Below are 17,125 nucleotides of genomic sequence, written 5' to 3'. Positions count from 1 at the left end.
TGTGAGTGCCGGGCACCCCTACAACTGGAGTTACAGATGCTTTTGAGCTGCCATGTGGGTGTTGGGAGCTGAACCTGGTTCCACTGCAAGAGTAGCAAGTGCTCTTAACCACAGAGCGGTCTCTCCAGGGCCTGGAGACCCTCCTCTTCTACCTTGTGAGGAGGCTCACAGCAGGAGGCTATAGCTAGGCTCTCAGATTTCCAGGCTAGAGGCAGGAAGCAAGAAAGAGGGTGGAGCACAGGCTATGGCACCCCTTTGAAGTGAGTTTATATCAAGTCTGCTAGTTTGGGCCTTGTAGACAGCAACCCAGTAGGGAGTCTGTCAGTATCTGTGAAGAGGCCTGAGGAGAATCTAGAGTCTAACATTCTTTTGCCTGGGTGTATGTATGTGCACCATGTGCATGCCTGCTGTGAGTGCCACCATGTGGGTGCTGGGAACTGAACCTGAGTCCTCTGCAAGAGAAACTAGTGCTCTTGACACTCGAGCGGTCTCTCTAAGCCTCATGGTTTTATTTTACATTATATCTGTGTGTCTGTGTATCTATGTGCATGTGAGTGTGGCTGCTGAAGAAGGCTAGAGGCATCAGACACCCTGGAGGTTCTGGTAGAGTTACAGCAGTTGTCAGCCATCCAGCATGGCTGCTGCGAGCTGGACTCCTCTGGAAGAGCTGCACATGCTCTTAACTGCTGAGCCATCCCTCCAGCCTGACCATTACACTCTTATAAGAGAGAGTTATTGGAAGCTGGTGGCTGCTAGGAGAGGAAGGGTCAGTTTTCTTTGGGGGTTGAAAGCCACCTTTAACTCCAGTGAGGAACTAGGAGTAACATAGATTCCATGATCGGCAGACAGGGAACAGAGCCAGGACTAGATAATCAAGATGGAGAGTTTCCAAGATGGCTGGTTGTTTCTTCATTCTCCTGACCTAAGAGAAAAACCTGGAAGCTTAAAACAAAGGCCTGGCAAGTTTTTTCTCTGACTGTAGGGACTCTGGCTTGTGGATCAGTCCAACAAATTCAAGGCCAGGATGCCTTTATTCCACAGTTGTAGATCTATTGGTCTTCCTGTCTTTGTTAAAACCCGATCAATCTGCTGGGCAGTGGTGGCACACGCCTTTAATCCCAGCACTTGGGAGGCAGAGGCAGGTGGATCTCTGTGAGTTTGAGGCCAGCCTGGTTGACAGAGCGAGTTCCAGGACAGGCACCAAAACTACACAGAGAAACCCTGTCTCGAAAAACAAACAAAACAAAACTACCCCCCCAAAAAAAACAAAACAAAAAACCCCAATCAATCTGAAATTGGGATAGACCCCTCTAAAGACCCTTAAAACCTGTAATACTCAAGAAGAGACAAGGCTCCTTTGACAGTCTTCCCCTCTGCTTGCAGGTGGTCTTCTATGTGTGCCCTCTGTTTGTACATATTCTCCCATACCTAAAACAAGCCTTTCTTATCTCCCAGCGTGGGAGACAGAGGCAGGCAATTCTCTGAATTCCTGACCAGTCAGAGGTACATAGTGAGAATTGAATTGAGTCCTCTGGAATAGCAGGAAGCATACTTAACCACTGAGCAATCTTTCCAACCTCAGGTCCTCATTCTTGGGCGGCAAACCCTACAAGCTAGCTGGAATTTTTAATTTTTTGTTTTGTTTTGTTTTTGTTTTTTGAGCCAAGGTTTCTCTGTGTAGCCCTGGCTGTCCTGCAACTTGCTCTGTAGACCAGGCTGGCCTTGAACTGAGAGATCTGCTTGTTTCTTTCTGCCTCCTGAGTACTGGAATTAAAGGAATGTGCCACCATCAACTGGCTTCTTTTTAAAATAAAAAAAAATTTAAATTTATGTTTTGCCTGCATAGCTGTCTGTGTACTACATATGTGCCTGGTGCCTATGGAGGCCAAAGAAGGTACTGGATCCCCTGGAACTGGAGTTACAGATGGTTGTGAGCCACCGTGTAGTGCTGGGATTTGAAAGTGGTCCTCTAAATCTCTCTCCAGCCTCCTAGCTGGAATTTTTGATTCTTAGTTAGTGAGAAGATTCAACCAGATTCCAGGGTGTGGGGCTCTTTTCATTTATCATGTTTCCATAATTTTCCTGTCTTTCTATTCTGCCTCTTCCATAGCTCTGGGCATGATTTCGAAGGTCTATGATCCTAGGTCATACAGGAGGCTGAGGCAGGAGGATCTCAATGAGTTCTAGATCAGATGAGGCTACACAGTAAGATGTCTATACCTCTCAAGACAAAAACAAAAGCCAATGTAAACCAAAACAACAACAAACAAACCCCAAGCTCCAAAATGTCCCTGTGAAAAGGATGTTGTCACTGTTACCCACACACTGTTGAGCCCTCTCTTCTGAGAGGAATCCCACACCAGATGGTTCTCTCTCTCTTCAAGTAAAAGACGTAATAGGTTGAATACAAATACCACAAGTTAATTCAATGGCTAAAGACTGGAGAAACCAGAGTCTAGGTTGCTAATCAACTTCTTTACCCTTTAGGGGTGGAGAAGTCATGGATAAAGGGTTAAAAATTAGGGACACTGAGCCTTGTGGCTCAGGGCTGTAATCTTAGCACTGAGAAATGGAAGCAGGAGGATTAGAAGTTTGAGGCTTAGCCTTGGATACATGAGACCTGCCTCAAAAGAAGCAAAGCAAAACAAACCAATAACAAAAGAAACCAGGGGACAGACAGGATAATAAAAGAGAATATATGTTTTCTAGGACTAGGGAGAGTTCTTTCCTTTAAAAATAGGTTTTCTAGCCAGGAGGTGGCGCACGCCTTTAATCCCAGCACTGGGGAGGCAGAGCCAGGCCGTTCTCTGTGAGTTTGAGGCCAGCCTGGTCTACCAAAAAACCTACACAGAGAAACCCTGTCTCCAAAAACAAAAAAGAAAGAAAGGAAAGAAGGAAGGAAGGAAGGAAAGAAGGAAGGAAGGAAGGAAGGAAGAAAAAAAGAAAGAAAGAAAGAAAGAAAGAAAGAAAGAAAGAAAGAAAGAAAGAAAGAAAGAAAGAAAAAGAAAAATATGTTTTCTGTTATTAAGAGTGTGTTGTGTACATGTTTGTATGAGGGTGCACATGTGCCATGTTGAACATGTGGAGGTCAGAGGACAATTTTTGTGGCTTCAATTCTCTCCTTCCATCTTTGTATGTGTTATGGGGATTGAACTCAGGCCATCAGGCTTGTGTTACAAGTGCTTTTTTACACCTCTACACAGCCTCCCTTCCCTCCTTTTGAGATAGGTGTGGCCCAGGCTGGTTTCAAACTCATGGCAATGAAGTTAACTTTTCTTTTTGTGATGTGTTTTTGCTTCTTTTAGTTGCTCACAGCCTCCTCTGCTCCCAGCAAGAGATGCCTAGGGAGATTCAAATTTCTTCATTTCATTGTTTCCACAGTCTAAAAACCAAAGAAGGGATACACGCATCTCTTTAGTATAGCCTCATTCCTGCCAGACAGGCTGGTGACAGAGGATCCTAAGTTTAAGGCTAACTGGGTTACATAGCAAGACCTTGTCTTAATCAACAACAAATGTTAGCAGTGATAGGAAATGAACCTATGGCCTCATGCTTGCTAAATGAGTACTTACCACTGAGCTACAGTCCTAGCCCCTCCCCCAACAAACCAACCAACCCGCACAACAAAACAAATGGGGACAATAAACCTACCTTATAGCTGAGGACATTAAATGGATTATCATAGCTAAGAAGATTCAAGTAGATAGTGGTAAATGTCATTGTCATGGGTATGCTTTCAAGGTTAGTGAGCGTTTAGGTGATGCATGGGACTGTGTGAAGTACTTTGTACACTTTTTTTTTTCTTTGAGACAGGATCTTTTACAGAACCCTCGATGTCCTGGAGCTCACTCTGTAGACCAGGCTAGCCTCATAGAGAGCCTCCTGCCTCTGCTTCGTGAGTGCTAGGATTAAAGGCATGCACCAACAGACTCCGCCACTTTGCACATTTTAATTCGCGTCTGAGAATAACCCTGTAGGGGAGGTACTATAATATTACTTAGATAAAGGGAAACAGGTTTTGAGAGAATGGGTGATTATGTCCAATTTGAAAATCACAACTCCGCCCCAGGAAACGGTGGCTTATTTCAAGACATCTCAGCCCAGTATCAACGCTCCCTCGATTGGCCTCTGGCCTTGCCTACCTCCAGCTCCGACTTCTGCTCCAGGTCTGCATAGGAAAGACACTCACGGCTCTAAGAGCCCGGACCAAATTCCCAGAAATGCGCCGCCTTTCCTAATCTAGTTCAGGTAGCGAGTCCTCCGCACGCTAGTTCGGCGCAAACCATACATTTGGTTCACCTGCTTGAGCCAAATTCAGCAGCCAGGAAGGCTGACAACCCTGCAAGCAGGAATCCTGTCACCTGCCGGTGGCACCCATCGGGCTGAGCCACGCCTCCTAGAAATCGGTTGAACCTCTAAGCGGAAATCCAAGACCCTTAGCAGCCTCAGCCCTAGGCCCGCCCCTTCCTTCAGGCGGGAACGTCGAGCGCCAAGATCACTGAACGCAGCCAATAGGGGAATTTGGCGGCAGAGTGGCGGGAGGTTCGATTGACACTGCCTGGAGGCTGTTAACGCGCGCTTCGGGAAGAGGAAGGTTAAGGGCAAGATACCGGAGACGCTCTCCAGCATTTTCTAAGATTCTCCTCCTCCCAACCTGAACCTTTTACTGGCCCTCCCCGCGTTCCTGTTTAACTTCCCTCACGTCTTTCCTGGGTCCCTACTTGACCTCCCTCAGATGGAGGTTGGGCATCATCAGTCTCGCGCTGGTAAATTCCCATCCCCCTCTTAAGGATTCAGGCGCCTCGCCTTCGTACTAAAGCCTCTACTTTTCTCGCGGCTAGTGATAACCCTCAGGGAGGCAGCCCAGCTAGGGACGTTTATCTGCAACTTTATCTGCCTGCTCTCCCATTCTAGTGCAAGCCTGGACTTGGACTTGCACTTTGGATTTCTTGAGCCTTGAATAACAGGCGACCGACATTCCTGGTTTAGACCCAAGTTCCAGCCCCTGATTGCGTCTCCTCCACCCATGACGACTCTTTAGACTTTCTTTTCAATGATCTAGCAGCTCCCTCTCTAGCATGGCTTGTTCCTGCATTGTCGGTTGCTGGGTGCTTTTAATTTAGCTGATGAATACTTGACATCTGATGCTTCTGGGCCCAGGATGGTAAGTGTGACTTTAAGCAGACTTGAGGGGCCTTTGCTGCAGGATCTCTGCAGGTACTCACTCACTGTTCTCCCTTACAGAGGAGGAGCTTAGCTCCCAGCCAGTTGGCCAGGAGGAAACCAGAAGGCAGATCTTCTGATGATGAAGACTGGCAGCCTGAGACAGTAGTGAGTTTTCAAGGGAATAGGGAAAATGGGGATACAGGGCTGTCTGGACAGGAAAGGAGTCAGGAGCTGGTTTCTGTGGTTCATAGTCATCTTCAGAAAGTTCAAACATTTAGTGGCTTTTTTTTTTTTTTTTTGAGACCGGGTTTCACCAGGTAGCGTAGACTGTGGTCTGTGGTCTGCCTCCCCAGACCTCCTGAAGTCACAGGTATGCATCAGCACATCTGGCACTTATTAATGAAAACTTACAATTATAATGTACCAGGCATCGAATAAGATTAATATAATCGTTGTCCTTCAGGTAGGTTCACTAGAAACTAATATAGCCTCGGTTTTCTTCATGGGAGGGGTATATTAAAACCAAGGAATGAGTTATGTTGGGTCCCAAATACTGCAAAAAGTGGGTGTGGTACACACCTGTATTCTGTGTGCTTCCCTAGATATATAGTGTATTCAGGCAGGCCTGGGATGTGAGACCCCCCCCCCTTTTTTTTTTTTAAGACAGGATTTCTCTGATATCTCTGGCTGCCCCTGGAACTTGCTCTATAGACCAGGCTAGCCTCTGAATTTAGAGATCCCCCTGCCTCTGCCTCCCAAGTGCATGGATTAAAGACATGTGCCACCATGCCTGGCTGGCACTTCTTTTTTAAAAATTTATTATTATTTTTTTTTTTATCTTTTTGAGACAGGAGTTCTATATTATGTAGCTTTCTGGCTGACCTTGAACTCACTATGTGTAGACTAGTCTGGCCTTGGACTCAGAGATCCATCTGCCACTGCCTACTAAGTCTAGGATGAATGGTGTGGGCCACCATACCTGTCCTAGAAGTCACTTCTTTTTGTTAGGGTCTGTGGATGAGTAAAGACACGTGAAGAGAAGGCGGCCTGGAAACTGTTTCAGGTGTGCCTTGTAGAATCATCATGGATTCAGTCAGCTTGATGCACTGGCACAAATGTGCTCTTGCCTGATGGCTTGGGGTTAACTTCTTTTTTTAAACTTCTTTTGGGGAGAGTGTATATGCTATGACATTTAGAGAAGAGTCAGTTATCTCCTTCCACTGTGTGGGTTTAGGGATTGAACTCAGGTCATCAGGCTTCGTGGCAAGTCCATACTTGTGTAGCTGTTTTCAGACACCTCCCTCTCCCCCACCTTTTGCGACGGGATCTCATATAGCTCAGCCCGGCCTCAAACTCATGTTGTAGCTAACAGTGACTTAAAACTGTAGCTTCCCCCTTTCACCTTCAGAGTAAACCACCATGCCTGGCCTGGGGCTCATTAGCATTGCTGCTTTGCTACCTGTGAGAGAAACAACGGTTCTCTCTCACCATTCACAAAAATCTCAGAGTTGAACTTGGGGCAGCATTCTCTGCAGGTGAATAATGAATGGAGCTCTACTTGGGTGTTACAACTGAAAGTACTGCTTGTTTTTTGTTTGTTTGTTTGTTTGTTTTGAGACAGGGTCGAACTTCCTAGTCCAGCCTGGCCTCAGACTCACAGAGATCCACGTGCTTCTGCCTCCTGAGGTAGCTGAGCCTAGTAACACATAATATTTTAGGATTGCTGTGATAGTCATATATGATAATACATGTTAAGAGTTCAGTGTGGGGGTTGGAGAGATAGCTCAGCGGTTAAGAACACTGGCTGCCAGGCGATCTCTGTGAGTTTGAGGCTAGCCTGGTCTACAGAGCTAGATCCAGGACAGGCACCAAAGCTACACAGAGAAACATTGTCTCGAACCCCCCCCCACGCCCCCCCCCCCCAAAAAAAAAAAGAATACTGGCCTGCTTTTCTAGAGGACCTGGGTTCAATTCCCAGCAACCACATGGCAGCTCAAGACTGTAATTCCATTTCCAGGGGTTCTGATACCCTCACACAGACATACACACAGGCAAAACACCAATGCACATAAAATAAAAATAGATAAATTAGGGCTGGAGAGATGGCTCAGAGGTTAAGAGCACTGACTGCTCTTCCAGAGGTCCTGAGTTCAATTCCTAGCAACCATATGGTAGTTCACAACCATCTGTAATGAGATCTGGTGCCCTCCTCTGGTGTGCAGGCATACATGCAGATAGAATACTGTATATATAATAAATAAATAAATCTTTAAAAAAATAGATAAATTAAAGGAATTTCATTAAAAAAAAAAGTTTAGAGTGGTGCCTGAAATTAACTACTTTTGTTTTTGTTGATCCAGGATCTCATGTAGCCCAGGCTGGCCTCAAAGTTGCCATGTAGCCAAGGGTGGACTTGAACTCCTGATCCTCTTGCCTCCATTGCCCAAATGCTGGGATTACAGGTGTGTGCCACCATATCTTGCTGGCACTTTTTTTTCCGTGTCCGCTAGTACTGGTTTTTATATTTGCTAGACAAAAACTCAACAACTGAGCAATGCTGCTAGCTTCCCTCAGTCTCTCAGATACCTGGGACTACTGGTGCTCAGCACCACTCCTGTCTCTAATAAGCACGCAAGGGCTGATTGCCAGTAGGGTGGTCTCTGGGGCTGTCTGGGTGTTGCAATGTAACTTTCTGGTTTCTCTCCTAGACTCCTAAGAAACGAAAGTCTAGTAACGAGACCCAGTGTTTCCTGTCTCCTTTTCGGAAACCTTTGACTCAGTTAATCAACCGACCACCCTGTCTGGATAGCAGTCAACATGTAAGTCATAAGTACAACTGGCCTGGTTTTTTTTTTTTTTTTTTTTTTTTTTTTTTGTGTGTGTGTGTGTGTGTGTGTGTGTGTGTGTGTGTGTGTGTGTGTGTACCCAGTTCTTTTGTCTTGGATTCCTTCATAGCAGAGTGAACAGCTTATCCCTAGCTTCTGTGTGATCTGCTGGGAAGTCTGCTTGAGTCTTTCCTTGTTTATAACTGTGTGGGTACCAGATCTAAAGTGGTCCAGATTCCTAAATAAATGTGTCGAGGAGGAAGGTTGTAGCATTGATCAGATACTGTATATGGCTTTTTGTTTTGTTTTCTTTTTTTCTTTCTTTCTTTCTCTCTCTCTCTCTCTCTCTTTCTTTTTTGAGATAGTTGTTTCATGTAGGCTCAGGGTGGCCTTGAACTCTGTCAGAACTTTTATTAAGAGATGCAATGGTGGCACATGCTTTTTTTTAAAAAAAAATTGTTATTATTAAGAAATTTTCTATTCATTTTACATATCAACCACAGATTGCCCTCTCCTCCCTCCTCCCATCCCCCAGCCTTCCCCCCCAACCCACCCCCATACCCACCTCCTCCAAGTCAAGGTCTCCCATGGGGAGTTAGCAGAGCCTGGTACATTCAGTTGAGACAGGTCCAAGCCCCTCCTCCCTGCACCAAGGCTGGGCAAAGTGTCCCACCATAGGCAGTGGGCTCCAAAAAGCCTGCTCATGCACCAGGGATGGATCCTGTTCCCACTGCTTGGGGGCCCCCCAAACAGTTCAAGCAACTGTCTCACCTATCCAGAGGGCCTAGTCCAGTCCCATGGGGGCTACACAGCTATTGGTCCACAGTTCATGGGTTTCTACTAGTTTGGCTGGCCATTTCTATACATTTTTCCATCATGATACTGATTTCCCTTGCTCATAGAATCCCTCCTCTTTCTCATCGATTGGACCCCTGGAGCTTGGCCTGGTGCCCGGCCGTGGATCTCTGCATCAGTCACTGGATGAAGGCTCTATGATGACAGTTAGGGTAGTCACTAATCTGATTATGGGAGTAGGCCAGTTCAGGTACCCTCTCGACTATTGCTAGTAGTTTAAGGTAGGGATTCTTGGAACAATTCCCTTGTCGATTCCTGGGAACTTTCCTAGCACTGTTTCTCCCTATTCCCATGATGTCTTCATTTATCATGGTATCTCTTTCCTTGCTCTCCCACTCTGTCCCTGTTCCAGCTCGAACCTCCCATTCCCTTATGTTCTCATCCCTCATTCCTTGCCCTCCATTACCACCCCACCCCCTCCCCACCCCCAGTTTGCTCATGTAGGTCTCATCTATTTCTCCTTCACTGGGCTATCTGTGTGTCCCTCTTATGTGTGTCCTCCTTGTTAGCTAGCTTCTCTGGAGCTGTGTGTTGTGTCTGGATATCCTTTGCTTTATATCTAGCATCCATTTATGAGTGAGTTCATACCATGTTTGTCCTTCTGAGTCTGGGGTTATCTCATTCAGGATGATATTTTCTAGTTCCATCCATTTGCCTGCAAATTTCATGATATCATTGTTTTTTACTGCTGAACAGTACTCCATTGTGTATATGTACCACATTTTCTTTTCTTTTTTTTTTTTTTTTTGGTTTTTTTCAAGACAGGGTTTCTCTGTGTAGCTTTGCTCCTTTCCTGGAACTCACTTGGTAGCCCAGGCTGGCCTCGAACTCACAGAGATCCGCCTGGCTCTGCCTCCCGAGTGCTGGGATTAAAGGCGTGAGCCACCACCGCCCGGCGTACCACATTTTCTTTATCCATTCTTTAGTTGAGGGGCATCTAGGTTGTTTCCAGGTTCTGGCTATTACAAATAATGCTGCTATGAACATAGTTGAGCATGTATCTTTGTGGTATGGTTGAGCATTCCTTGGGTATATGCCCAAGAGTAGTATAGCTGGGTCTTGAGGGAGATTGATTCCCAATTTTCTGAGAAACTGCCATACTGATTTCTAAAGTGGCTGTACAAATTTGCACTCCCACCAACAGTGGAGGAGTGTTCCCCTAGCTCTACATACCAGCATTCAGGAGGCAGAGGCAGGCAGATCTCTGTGAGTTTGAGGCCAATGTGGTCTATAGAGTGAGTTTTAGGACAGCCAGGACTGTTTCACAGAGAAACCCTGTCTTGAAAAGCCAAACAAACAAACAAACAAGCAAAAAACCAAACCAAAAACCGCTTATTTATTTATATATGTATGGGTGTTTTGCTGGCATGTATGTCTGTGCATCATGTGTGTACCTGGTGCCTGCAGAGGCCAGAAGAGGGTATCAGATCCCCTAGAATAGGAGTTATAGACATCTATGACCTGCCTAATGTGGGTGCTGGGACTTGAACTCTGGTCCTCTGGAAGAATAGCCAGTGGTCTAGCCCCAGCTATAAACTTTTAATCCTCCTTCCTCTACCTCCTGGATGCTGGATTACAGGTGCCTGCCATCAAACGTGGTTTTTCATGGCTTAGAAAGTACTAGAGTCCCATAGCTTTTATTGTTTCTTCTAGTAATCAACTTCTCACCACGACAGGGTCTTGCATTGTTTTGCACAACTTTCTTCTTTTGTTTTTTTCTAGACTGGGTTTCTCTGTGTAGCCTTAACTGTCCTGGAACTAGCTCTGTAAACCAGGCTGGCCTCGAACTCACAGAGATCTGCCTGCCTCTGCCTCCTGAGTGCTGGTATGTAGAGCTAGGGGAACACTCCTCCACTGTTGGTGGGAGTGCAAATTTGTACAGCCACTTTAGAAATCAGTATGGCAGTTTCTCAGAAAATTGGGAATCAATCTCCCTCAAGACCCAGCTATACTACTCTTGGGCATATTCCCAAGGAATATGCCTTCTATGTGCTGGGATCAAAGGCATACCACACCACCTCCTGGCTTTTTCTTTTCTTTCTTTTTTTTTTTTTTTCAAGACAAGATCAAGACTAGCCTTGGCTGGTCTGACTGAACTCAGATTTACATGCCCCTGCCTCCCGAGTATTGGGATTAAAGGTGTGCTCTATCACACCTGGCTTTTTAAAAAAAAATATTGCACATGTTTTTATTTGACTCTGTCTCTCCAAGTATGTGTGTATATGTATGGGCATGCATGCCATACATGTGTGGATGTCAGAGGATAACTTCTGAGAGTTGATTTTTCTCATTTTACCACGTGGATTTCAGGGATTAAATTTAGGTTGCCAAGTTTGGTGGCAAGTGCTGACCAGCCCAAGTTTTTCTCATCAAACTTTATGAGAAATGTTTGGAAGGAAAATGGGAATATATAACTGAATTTAGCCATTTGTGTATTCAGCAAGCATTTAAAAGTACTTTTGTATGATAGTGGGCATTGGAAATAGAACCTGGGTCCTCTGCAAGAGCAACAAGTGCTCCTAACTTCTGAGCCATCCCTCCAGCACCGGCCTCTTGCTTTTTGTGTTGAGTGTTGTTGTTTTTTCTTCCAAAAGAATCTGTTATGTGATCTTGAATCCTCTAGAAAAGTTTTCAAGTTGTCCCAGGAGTGCCTTAAATGGCTTCACAGTTTAGAGGCTTCGAATGGCGGAAATTTGAAGGGCATGCTAAATTAGCTTCTGATGCTTCTGAAAGGTTATCTCGGTGAAAGGAGTAAGAGAGAGTTTAGTGGATCAGCCTGAGGAAAGCCTGGCTGCAGACTGAGGCAGCTCTGGAAAGGTGTTGGCTGAGTTGGTCAGGTGGAGATGTGGGAAGCTGGCAGGTAGAGAGAGATGGTGGGTGGGTCGGACAGCTGTGTACAGCCCCAGAGTGAAAGGCCTCCTTGTGAGCCATGTTGTGGGAGTCTGGGTTTTATTCTAAGGCTACTGAGGATTTTTGAAGTTTTTTTTGTTTTGTTTTTAATATATATATGTTTGTGGTGTGTGGATAGTCACAGGTATATGTGTGCCCACCAAAGCCAGAAGAGAGCATCAGATCCTTGGAGCTGGAGTTACAGGCGGCTCTGTGCTGCCTGATGTGGGTGTTGGGAACTGAACTCTGCTCTGCTAGAATAGCAGCAAGTGCTCTTAACCGCTGAGCTATCGCTACCGCTTTGAAGTCTTAAGTGGGGGTAGGAGGTATACAGTGGCGCAGAAACTCCGTTTGAATGAGGAATGAGGTGGAAAAGCCAGTAAGAAGGTGGAAGCAGTGCCAGGCATGGTGCCACACGCCTTTAATCCCAGCACTCAGGAGGCAGAGGCAGGGGGATCTCTGTGAGTTCAAGACCAGCCTGGTCTACAGAGTGAGTTTTAGGACAGCCAGGGCTACACAGAGAAACCCTGTCTCAAAAACACAGAAAAACACACACACAAAGAAGGTGGAAATAGCAAGACAACGAAAGATATGGGCTGGACTTGGGTGTCAGGAAAGTGGGAATAGGAAAAAGCAGCAAATATATATTAAGAATACATTAAATATTAGTATGTTTAATATATTTCTCTACAGTAAGATAGATAGAAAGACTCTGACAGAGGCAAAGGAGATGATACCGTTTACTGAGATAGGAAGCAGGAAGAAAGGCATTTGATGGGGGACATAAATAAGCATCTTAGTCACAGGGCCTGTGATAAACTTAAGGGGACCAAAAGATGCTTTCGTTCTTTTTTTTTTTTTTTTCCGAGACAGGGTTTCTCTGTGTAGCTTTGCGCCTTTCCTGGGACTCACTTGGTAGTCCAGGCTGGCCTCGAACTCACAGAGATCCGCCTGCCTCTGCCTCCCGAGTGCTGGGATTAAAGGCGTGCGCCACCAACGCCCGGCCACTTTCGTTCTTTTTAATCGTTAATTTTATTGTTTTCATGTTTTCTAGTCAGTATATTAAGGAGATATTTATGTACTTCATTAATTGCTTAAGTTCTGCTATCCAGATTTAAGCATGTGACCATATGATTACTTTAAACATAACAAAACTATTGGTTTAATGAAAAAAATGTGCTTTTTTTTTTATTCATGTATTTTTGTGCATGTGCGAGCATACATGTGTATGGTCACACTTGTACATGTGTGCCTGGTACATGTGTAGAGGTCAGACGGCAACTGTGGGCGTCACCCTGTGGGTTCTTAGGATCAAACTCAGGTCATCAGACTTGGCCAGAGCCTTCACTTGTTGGCCCTCCTGCGGGCCCAGCTCAGTGTATGCAGCAGCAAGCTTACAGACGCACAACAGGAGTCCCAGCGATAAATAACATCTATCTCGGTCAGCTTCAAAAGCATTCACGATGGCCTACAGATACCATTTAATTGTTGTCAGTAAGACAGTCACATGTTTTCAGAAAGTAAGAATGATGATGGCCTTGTACAGAAGAATTGCACAGGGCTATTTCTCACTCTTACAGAGTTCTGAAATTTGATCCCTGAGAACTTTTTTTTTTTTGGTTGTTTCTAGACAGGGTTTCTCTGTGTTGTTTTGGTGCCTGGGATTAAAGGTGTGTGCCACCACCGCCCGGCTAACTTTTTATTTTTTTAAGATGGGGGTCTTCACTTGTGGCCCAGGATGGCCTCAACTCACAGAGCTCCACCTGCCTCTGCCTCCTGAATGCTAAGATCAAAGGTGTGTGTCACTAAACTCAGCTCTACTGAAACTTTGATTTGCATTAAGATTTTGTATTTCTTCATTTTTATTAAAATTCACTCCTAAATGAGAATGGAAAACTGCTAATATCTGATTCCTAGCCCCTATCTTTCTGCTTATAATCATATACTTAGGCACCTTCTGAATCCCATGGGAAAAATTTAGAACTATCAAATACAGAAAGAGATTTATTATTTAATTTGTTTTTAGGCTTTTTTGTTTTGAGACAGCATCTCATAAAGCCCACACTGGCCTCAAACTTAATATAGCCAAGGGCAACCTTGATCTTCTGGCCCTCTTACTTCTACCTCCCAAATGTGATGTGAGGTTCCAGGCCTGCACCATCAATCCTGGCTTGATTCTTTTTAGAATGAGTGTTTTCTACAGTAGTAGTAGATTCTTTGTCATGTTCTTTTTGTTTTTTAATTTTATGTTCTTTGGTGTTTTGCCTGTATGTATGTTTTGTGTGAAGGTGTCAGATCCCCTGGACCTGGAGTTACAGATAGTTGTGAGCTGCCCTGTCGGTGCGGGGAATTGAACCCAGGTCCTCTGGAAGAGCAGTCAGTGCTCTTAACCGCTGAGCCATCTCTCCAGCCAGCCCCTTGTGTCATGTTCTCAATCCCCTCTTTCCTTTCCTGTGTGCTACTGGTCCTCTCCCAACTCCAGGTCCTTTTTTTGTTGTTGAATTTTTCCTTTTTCTTTTTGTTTTTTTTTTTTTTTGAGACAGGGTTTTTCTGTGTAGTCCTAGCAGTCCTGGAACTCTGTAGACCAGTCTGGCTTCGAACTTATAGAGATCCACCTGCCTCTGCCTCTGCCTCTGCCTCTGCCTCCTGAGAGCTGACTGGGGTTAAAGGTGTGAGCTAGTCCACTGCCCGGCTTGTTGTTGATTTTTTTTTTTTTTTTTTTTTTTTTTTTTTTTTTTTTTGAGGCAGGGTTTCTCTGTTGTAGTCCTGGAGCTCACGTTGTAGACCAGGCTGGCCTCAAACTCAGACATCTTCCTACCTTTGCTGGGATTAAAGGCATGTACCACCAAGCCTGACATTAATTATAGGTGCTTTTTTGTTTGTTTGTTTTTCTGTTTTTCGAGACAGGGTTTCTCTGTGTAGTTTTGGTGCCTGTCCTGGATCTCGCTCTGTAGACCAGGTTGGTTCAAACTCACTGAGATCCGCCTGGCTCTGCCTCCCGAGTGCAGGGTGCACCACCACTGCCCGGCAAAATAGGTCCTTTAATATGCTCTATACCAGGGGTTCTCAGCCTGTGGGTTGCAATCCCTTTGGCAAACCTCTACCTCCAAAACTATTTACATTTATAAATCATAACAGTAGCAAAATTAGAGTTATAAAGTAGCAACAAAAATAATTTTATGGTTGTGGGTTCCTACAACAAAGGGGACTGTATTAAAGGATTGAAGCATTAGGAAGGTTGAGAACCACTGCTCTGTACTGAGCTGTATCTCCAGTCCTTTTTTTCACCTTGTACTTTGAGATGTGATCTTACTAAGTTGCTCAGGCTAGACTTGAACTCTGCTACTAGATGTCTTATCGCATAATTGTTACACATTTAACAGGGATATTATCCCTGTTAAAGGCATGCACCCTCAGGCAGGTTGTGGTGCATGCCTTTAATCCCAGCACCAAGGAGCCAGAGGCAGGCGGATCTCTGTGAGTTGGAAGCTAGTCCAGTCTACAAGTTAATTCTAGGACAGGCTTGAAAGCTACACAGAGAAACTCAGTCTCAAAAAACCAAAAACAACAACAACAACAACAACAACAACAACAAAACCCCCAAAACAAACAAACAAAAAATACCCCAACACCCAGGTGTGGTGGTACATTCTGTTAGTCCCAGTACTCAGAGGCAGACTCTCATTGTGTAGCCAAGGCTGACTTTTAATTCCTTTTAAAATAAGAAAGAAAAAAGTTATATAGGCATGTGTACAGCCCATATTACAGTTGTCTGTTTACCAGTGAAGGCACGGGAATATTTTCTTGACTTTTCTGTTTCAGACCTGTCCTGGTTTTCTGTAATAAACTTGTCTCTATTTCTAACACACACACACACACACACACACACACACACACACACACACACACACAAAAAAAAAAAAACACGGATATAATTTTCTTTCTTTTTTTAAAATGGAAAAAGAGATTCAAAAGGTAAAATTGTCTAGGTCTCACAAAAGCCTTAAGCTGGCCTTAGAGATGAAGACTTCAGCCTTGGACATGATGAATTTGAAGAGCCCTTACATATGTATTTTTGGAGGCTGTTGCAGATGTGTATGTAGGAGTATGGAGTATGTAGGGATGGATTAGAGGGGCTGGGGAGATGGAAAAGAGCACTGGCTGCTTTTCCAGAGGTCATGGTTCAATTCTCAACACCCACATAGTAGCTCAAGACTGTCTGTAACTCCAGTTCCAGGGGTTCTGGTACCCTCACACAGACATACACGCAGGCAAAACACCAATGCACATAAAATAAAAATAAGTAAATTTAAAAAAAAAAGAATAGATTAGGTGGTCTTTGGCAAAGAGATATTTGATATCTCAAAGTGTGTTGGATTATCAGGGTGAATCTACAGTTGGAAGAGATTTGGGCTTAAGTCCTGAGCCCTGAGGAACACTGACTTTTTAGAGCATTTAGGCAAAGGTGGAAATCCCCACTGGGCTGAGCATGAGCATGAGCATGAGATTCCAGAGAAGTGCAGTAGTGGGAGAGTGGTCAGGACAGCATATTTGAGAGGAAAGAATGGCTAGCTTTGTTAAGAAAAGAATGGAAACTTGTCCATTGGAATTAGAAGAATGCAGGCCACAGCCTTGTGCAGAGTCACCGAGGAGGAGTGGGAGATAAGAAAGAGAGGCATTAAATCTTTCTGGAAGTTTGCCTGTGGAAGGGAGAGGTAAAAGATTAAAGGCATTTTTGTTGTCCAGGTAACAGAGTGCTCATCAGGCTGGTGAGAAAGAACTAGCAGGGACAGAGCAGTTGAGGTGGAAAGATTGGGTATAACTGCTGAAATAGGAAACTGTTGGGTGTGGAGAATGTGCTTCTCCCATCAGAAGGAAAGGACATTGTAGAACACTATCCTCCAAGCAAAATGGCCACCGTCTTCGTTAGATAAACTTAATGTAGATAGGGCTTGGGGACTGGTGACAGTCTCTAAGAGGAAGGGAGATGGGGAGGGTGACTGGACTCCATCTGGGATTCCAGGCTCTCTCAACCATTCGTGTGCAATTCTTCTCTGTCTGTCTGTGGTCTGGGGAGGCCCTAGAGTATCAGGGCTGGGAAAGCGTGAATGGAGAAGGGCTCCATCTAGGCTATTGGGAAGCAGTCATCCTTGCTGGGTGAGGACTTTCCCGTGTCACTTTGATGTCACCTCTGTGCCCTGTAAGGGTACCCCCACTCCAGAAATAAACTGATTGGCTTCCTGGAGTGAACTTTAGTGGAATTTGGTTGGTTGTTAGGGGGAGGGGTAGACCTTGTTTCTCAGGGAAGGAATTCTCATAATACATGGTGTGGATTATCAGCAACTAGTGGAACAAGTGAATGAGGGCATGTCTGTGCCACAGTTTGGCAT

General features: G+C 44.9%; 2 protein-coding genes across 4 annotated transcripts in view; one reads left to right on the top strand and one right to left on the bottom strand.

Moving 5' to 3' along the window:
- Pomgnt1 (protein O-linked mannose N-acetylglucosaminyltransferase 1 (beta 1,2-)) overlaps window positions 1–4,469 on the bottom strand; it is a 41,812-nt gene extending 37,343 nt beyond the window's left edge. Inside the window, exon 1 of one of the 3 annotated variants that reach the window (XM_042271637.2) lies at window positions 4,143–4,469. The gene's annotated coding sequence lies outside the window, so the exon portion shown is untranslated. The remainder of the gene's footprint in view (window positions 1–4,142) is intronic. The other 2 variants (XM_016005128.3, XM_076564837.1) reach the window with 2 other exon arrangements.
- Window positions 4,470–4,486: 17 nt separating this feature from the next.
- The window catches only part of Rad54l (RAD54 like), a 35,193-nt gene continuing 22,554 nt past the window's right edge, over window positions 4,487–17,125 (top strand). Inside the window, exons 1-3 of the mRNA XM_042271636.2 lie at window positions 4,487–5,164; window positions 5,245–5,331; window positions 7,875–7,985. Coding sequence (XP_042127570.1) covers window positions 5,162–5,164; window positions 5,245–5,331; window positions 7,875–7,985 — 201 coding nt within the window. The 5' untranslated portion in view covers window positions 4,487–5,161. The remainder of the gene's footprint in view (window positions 5,165–5,244; window positions 5,332–7,874; window positions 7,986–17,125) is intronic.

This window comes from Peromyscus maniculatus, chromosome 2, assembly GCF_049852395.1.
Source record: "Peromyscus maniculatus bairdii isolate BWxNUB_F1_BW_parent chromosome 2, HU_Pman_BW_mat_3.1, whole genome shotgun sequence".
NCBI lineage: Eukaryota > Metazoa > Chordata > Mammalia > Rodentia > Cricetidae > Peromyscus > Peromyscus maniculatus.
The sequence above is the reverse complement of the archived record's forward strand: the minus strand, read 5'-3'. Positions and strand labels throughout refer to the sequence as shown.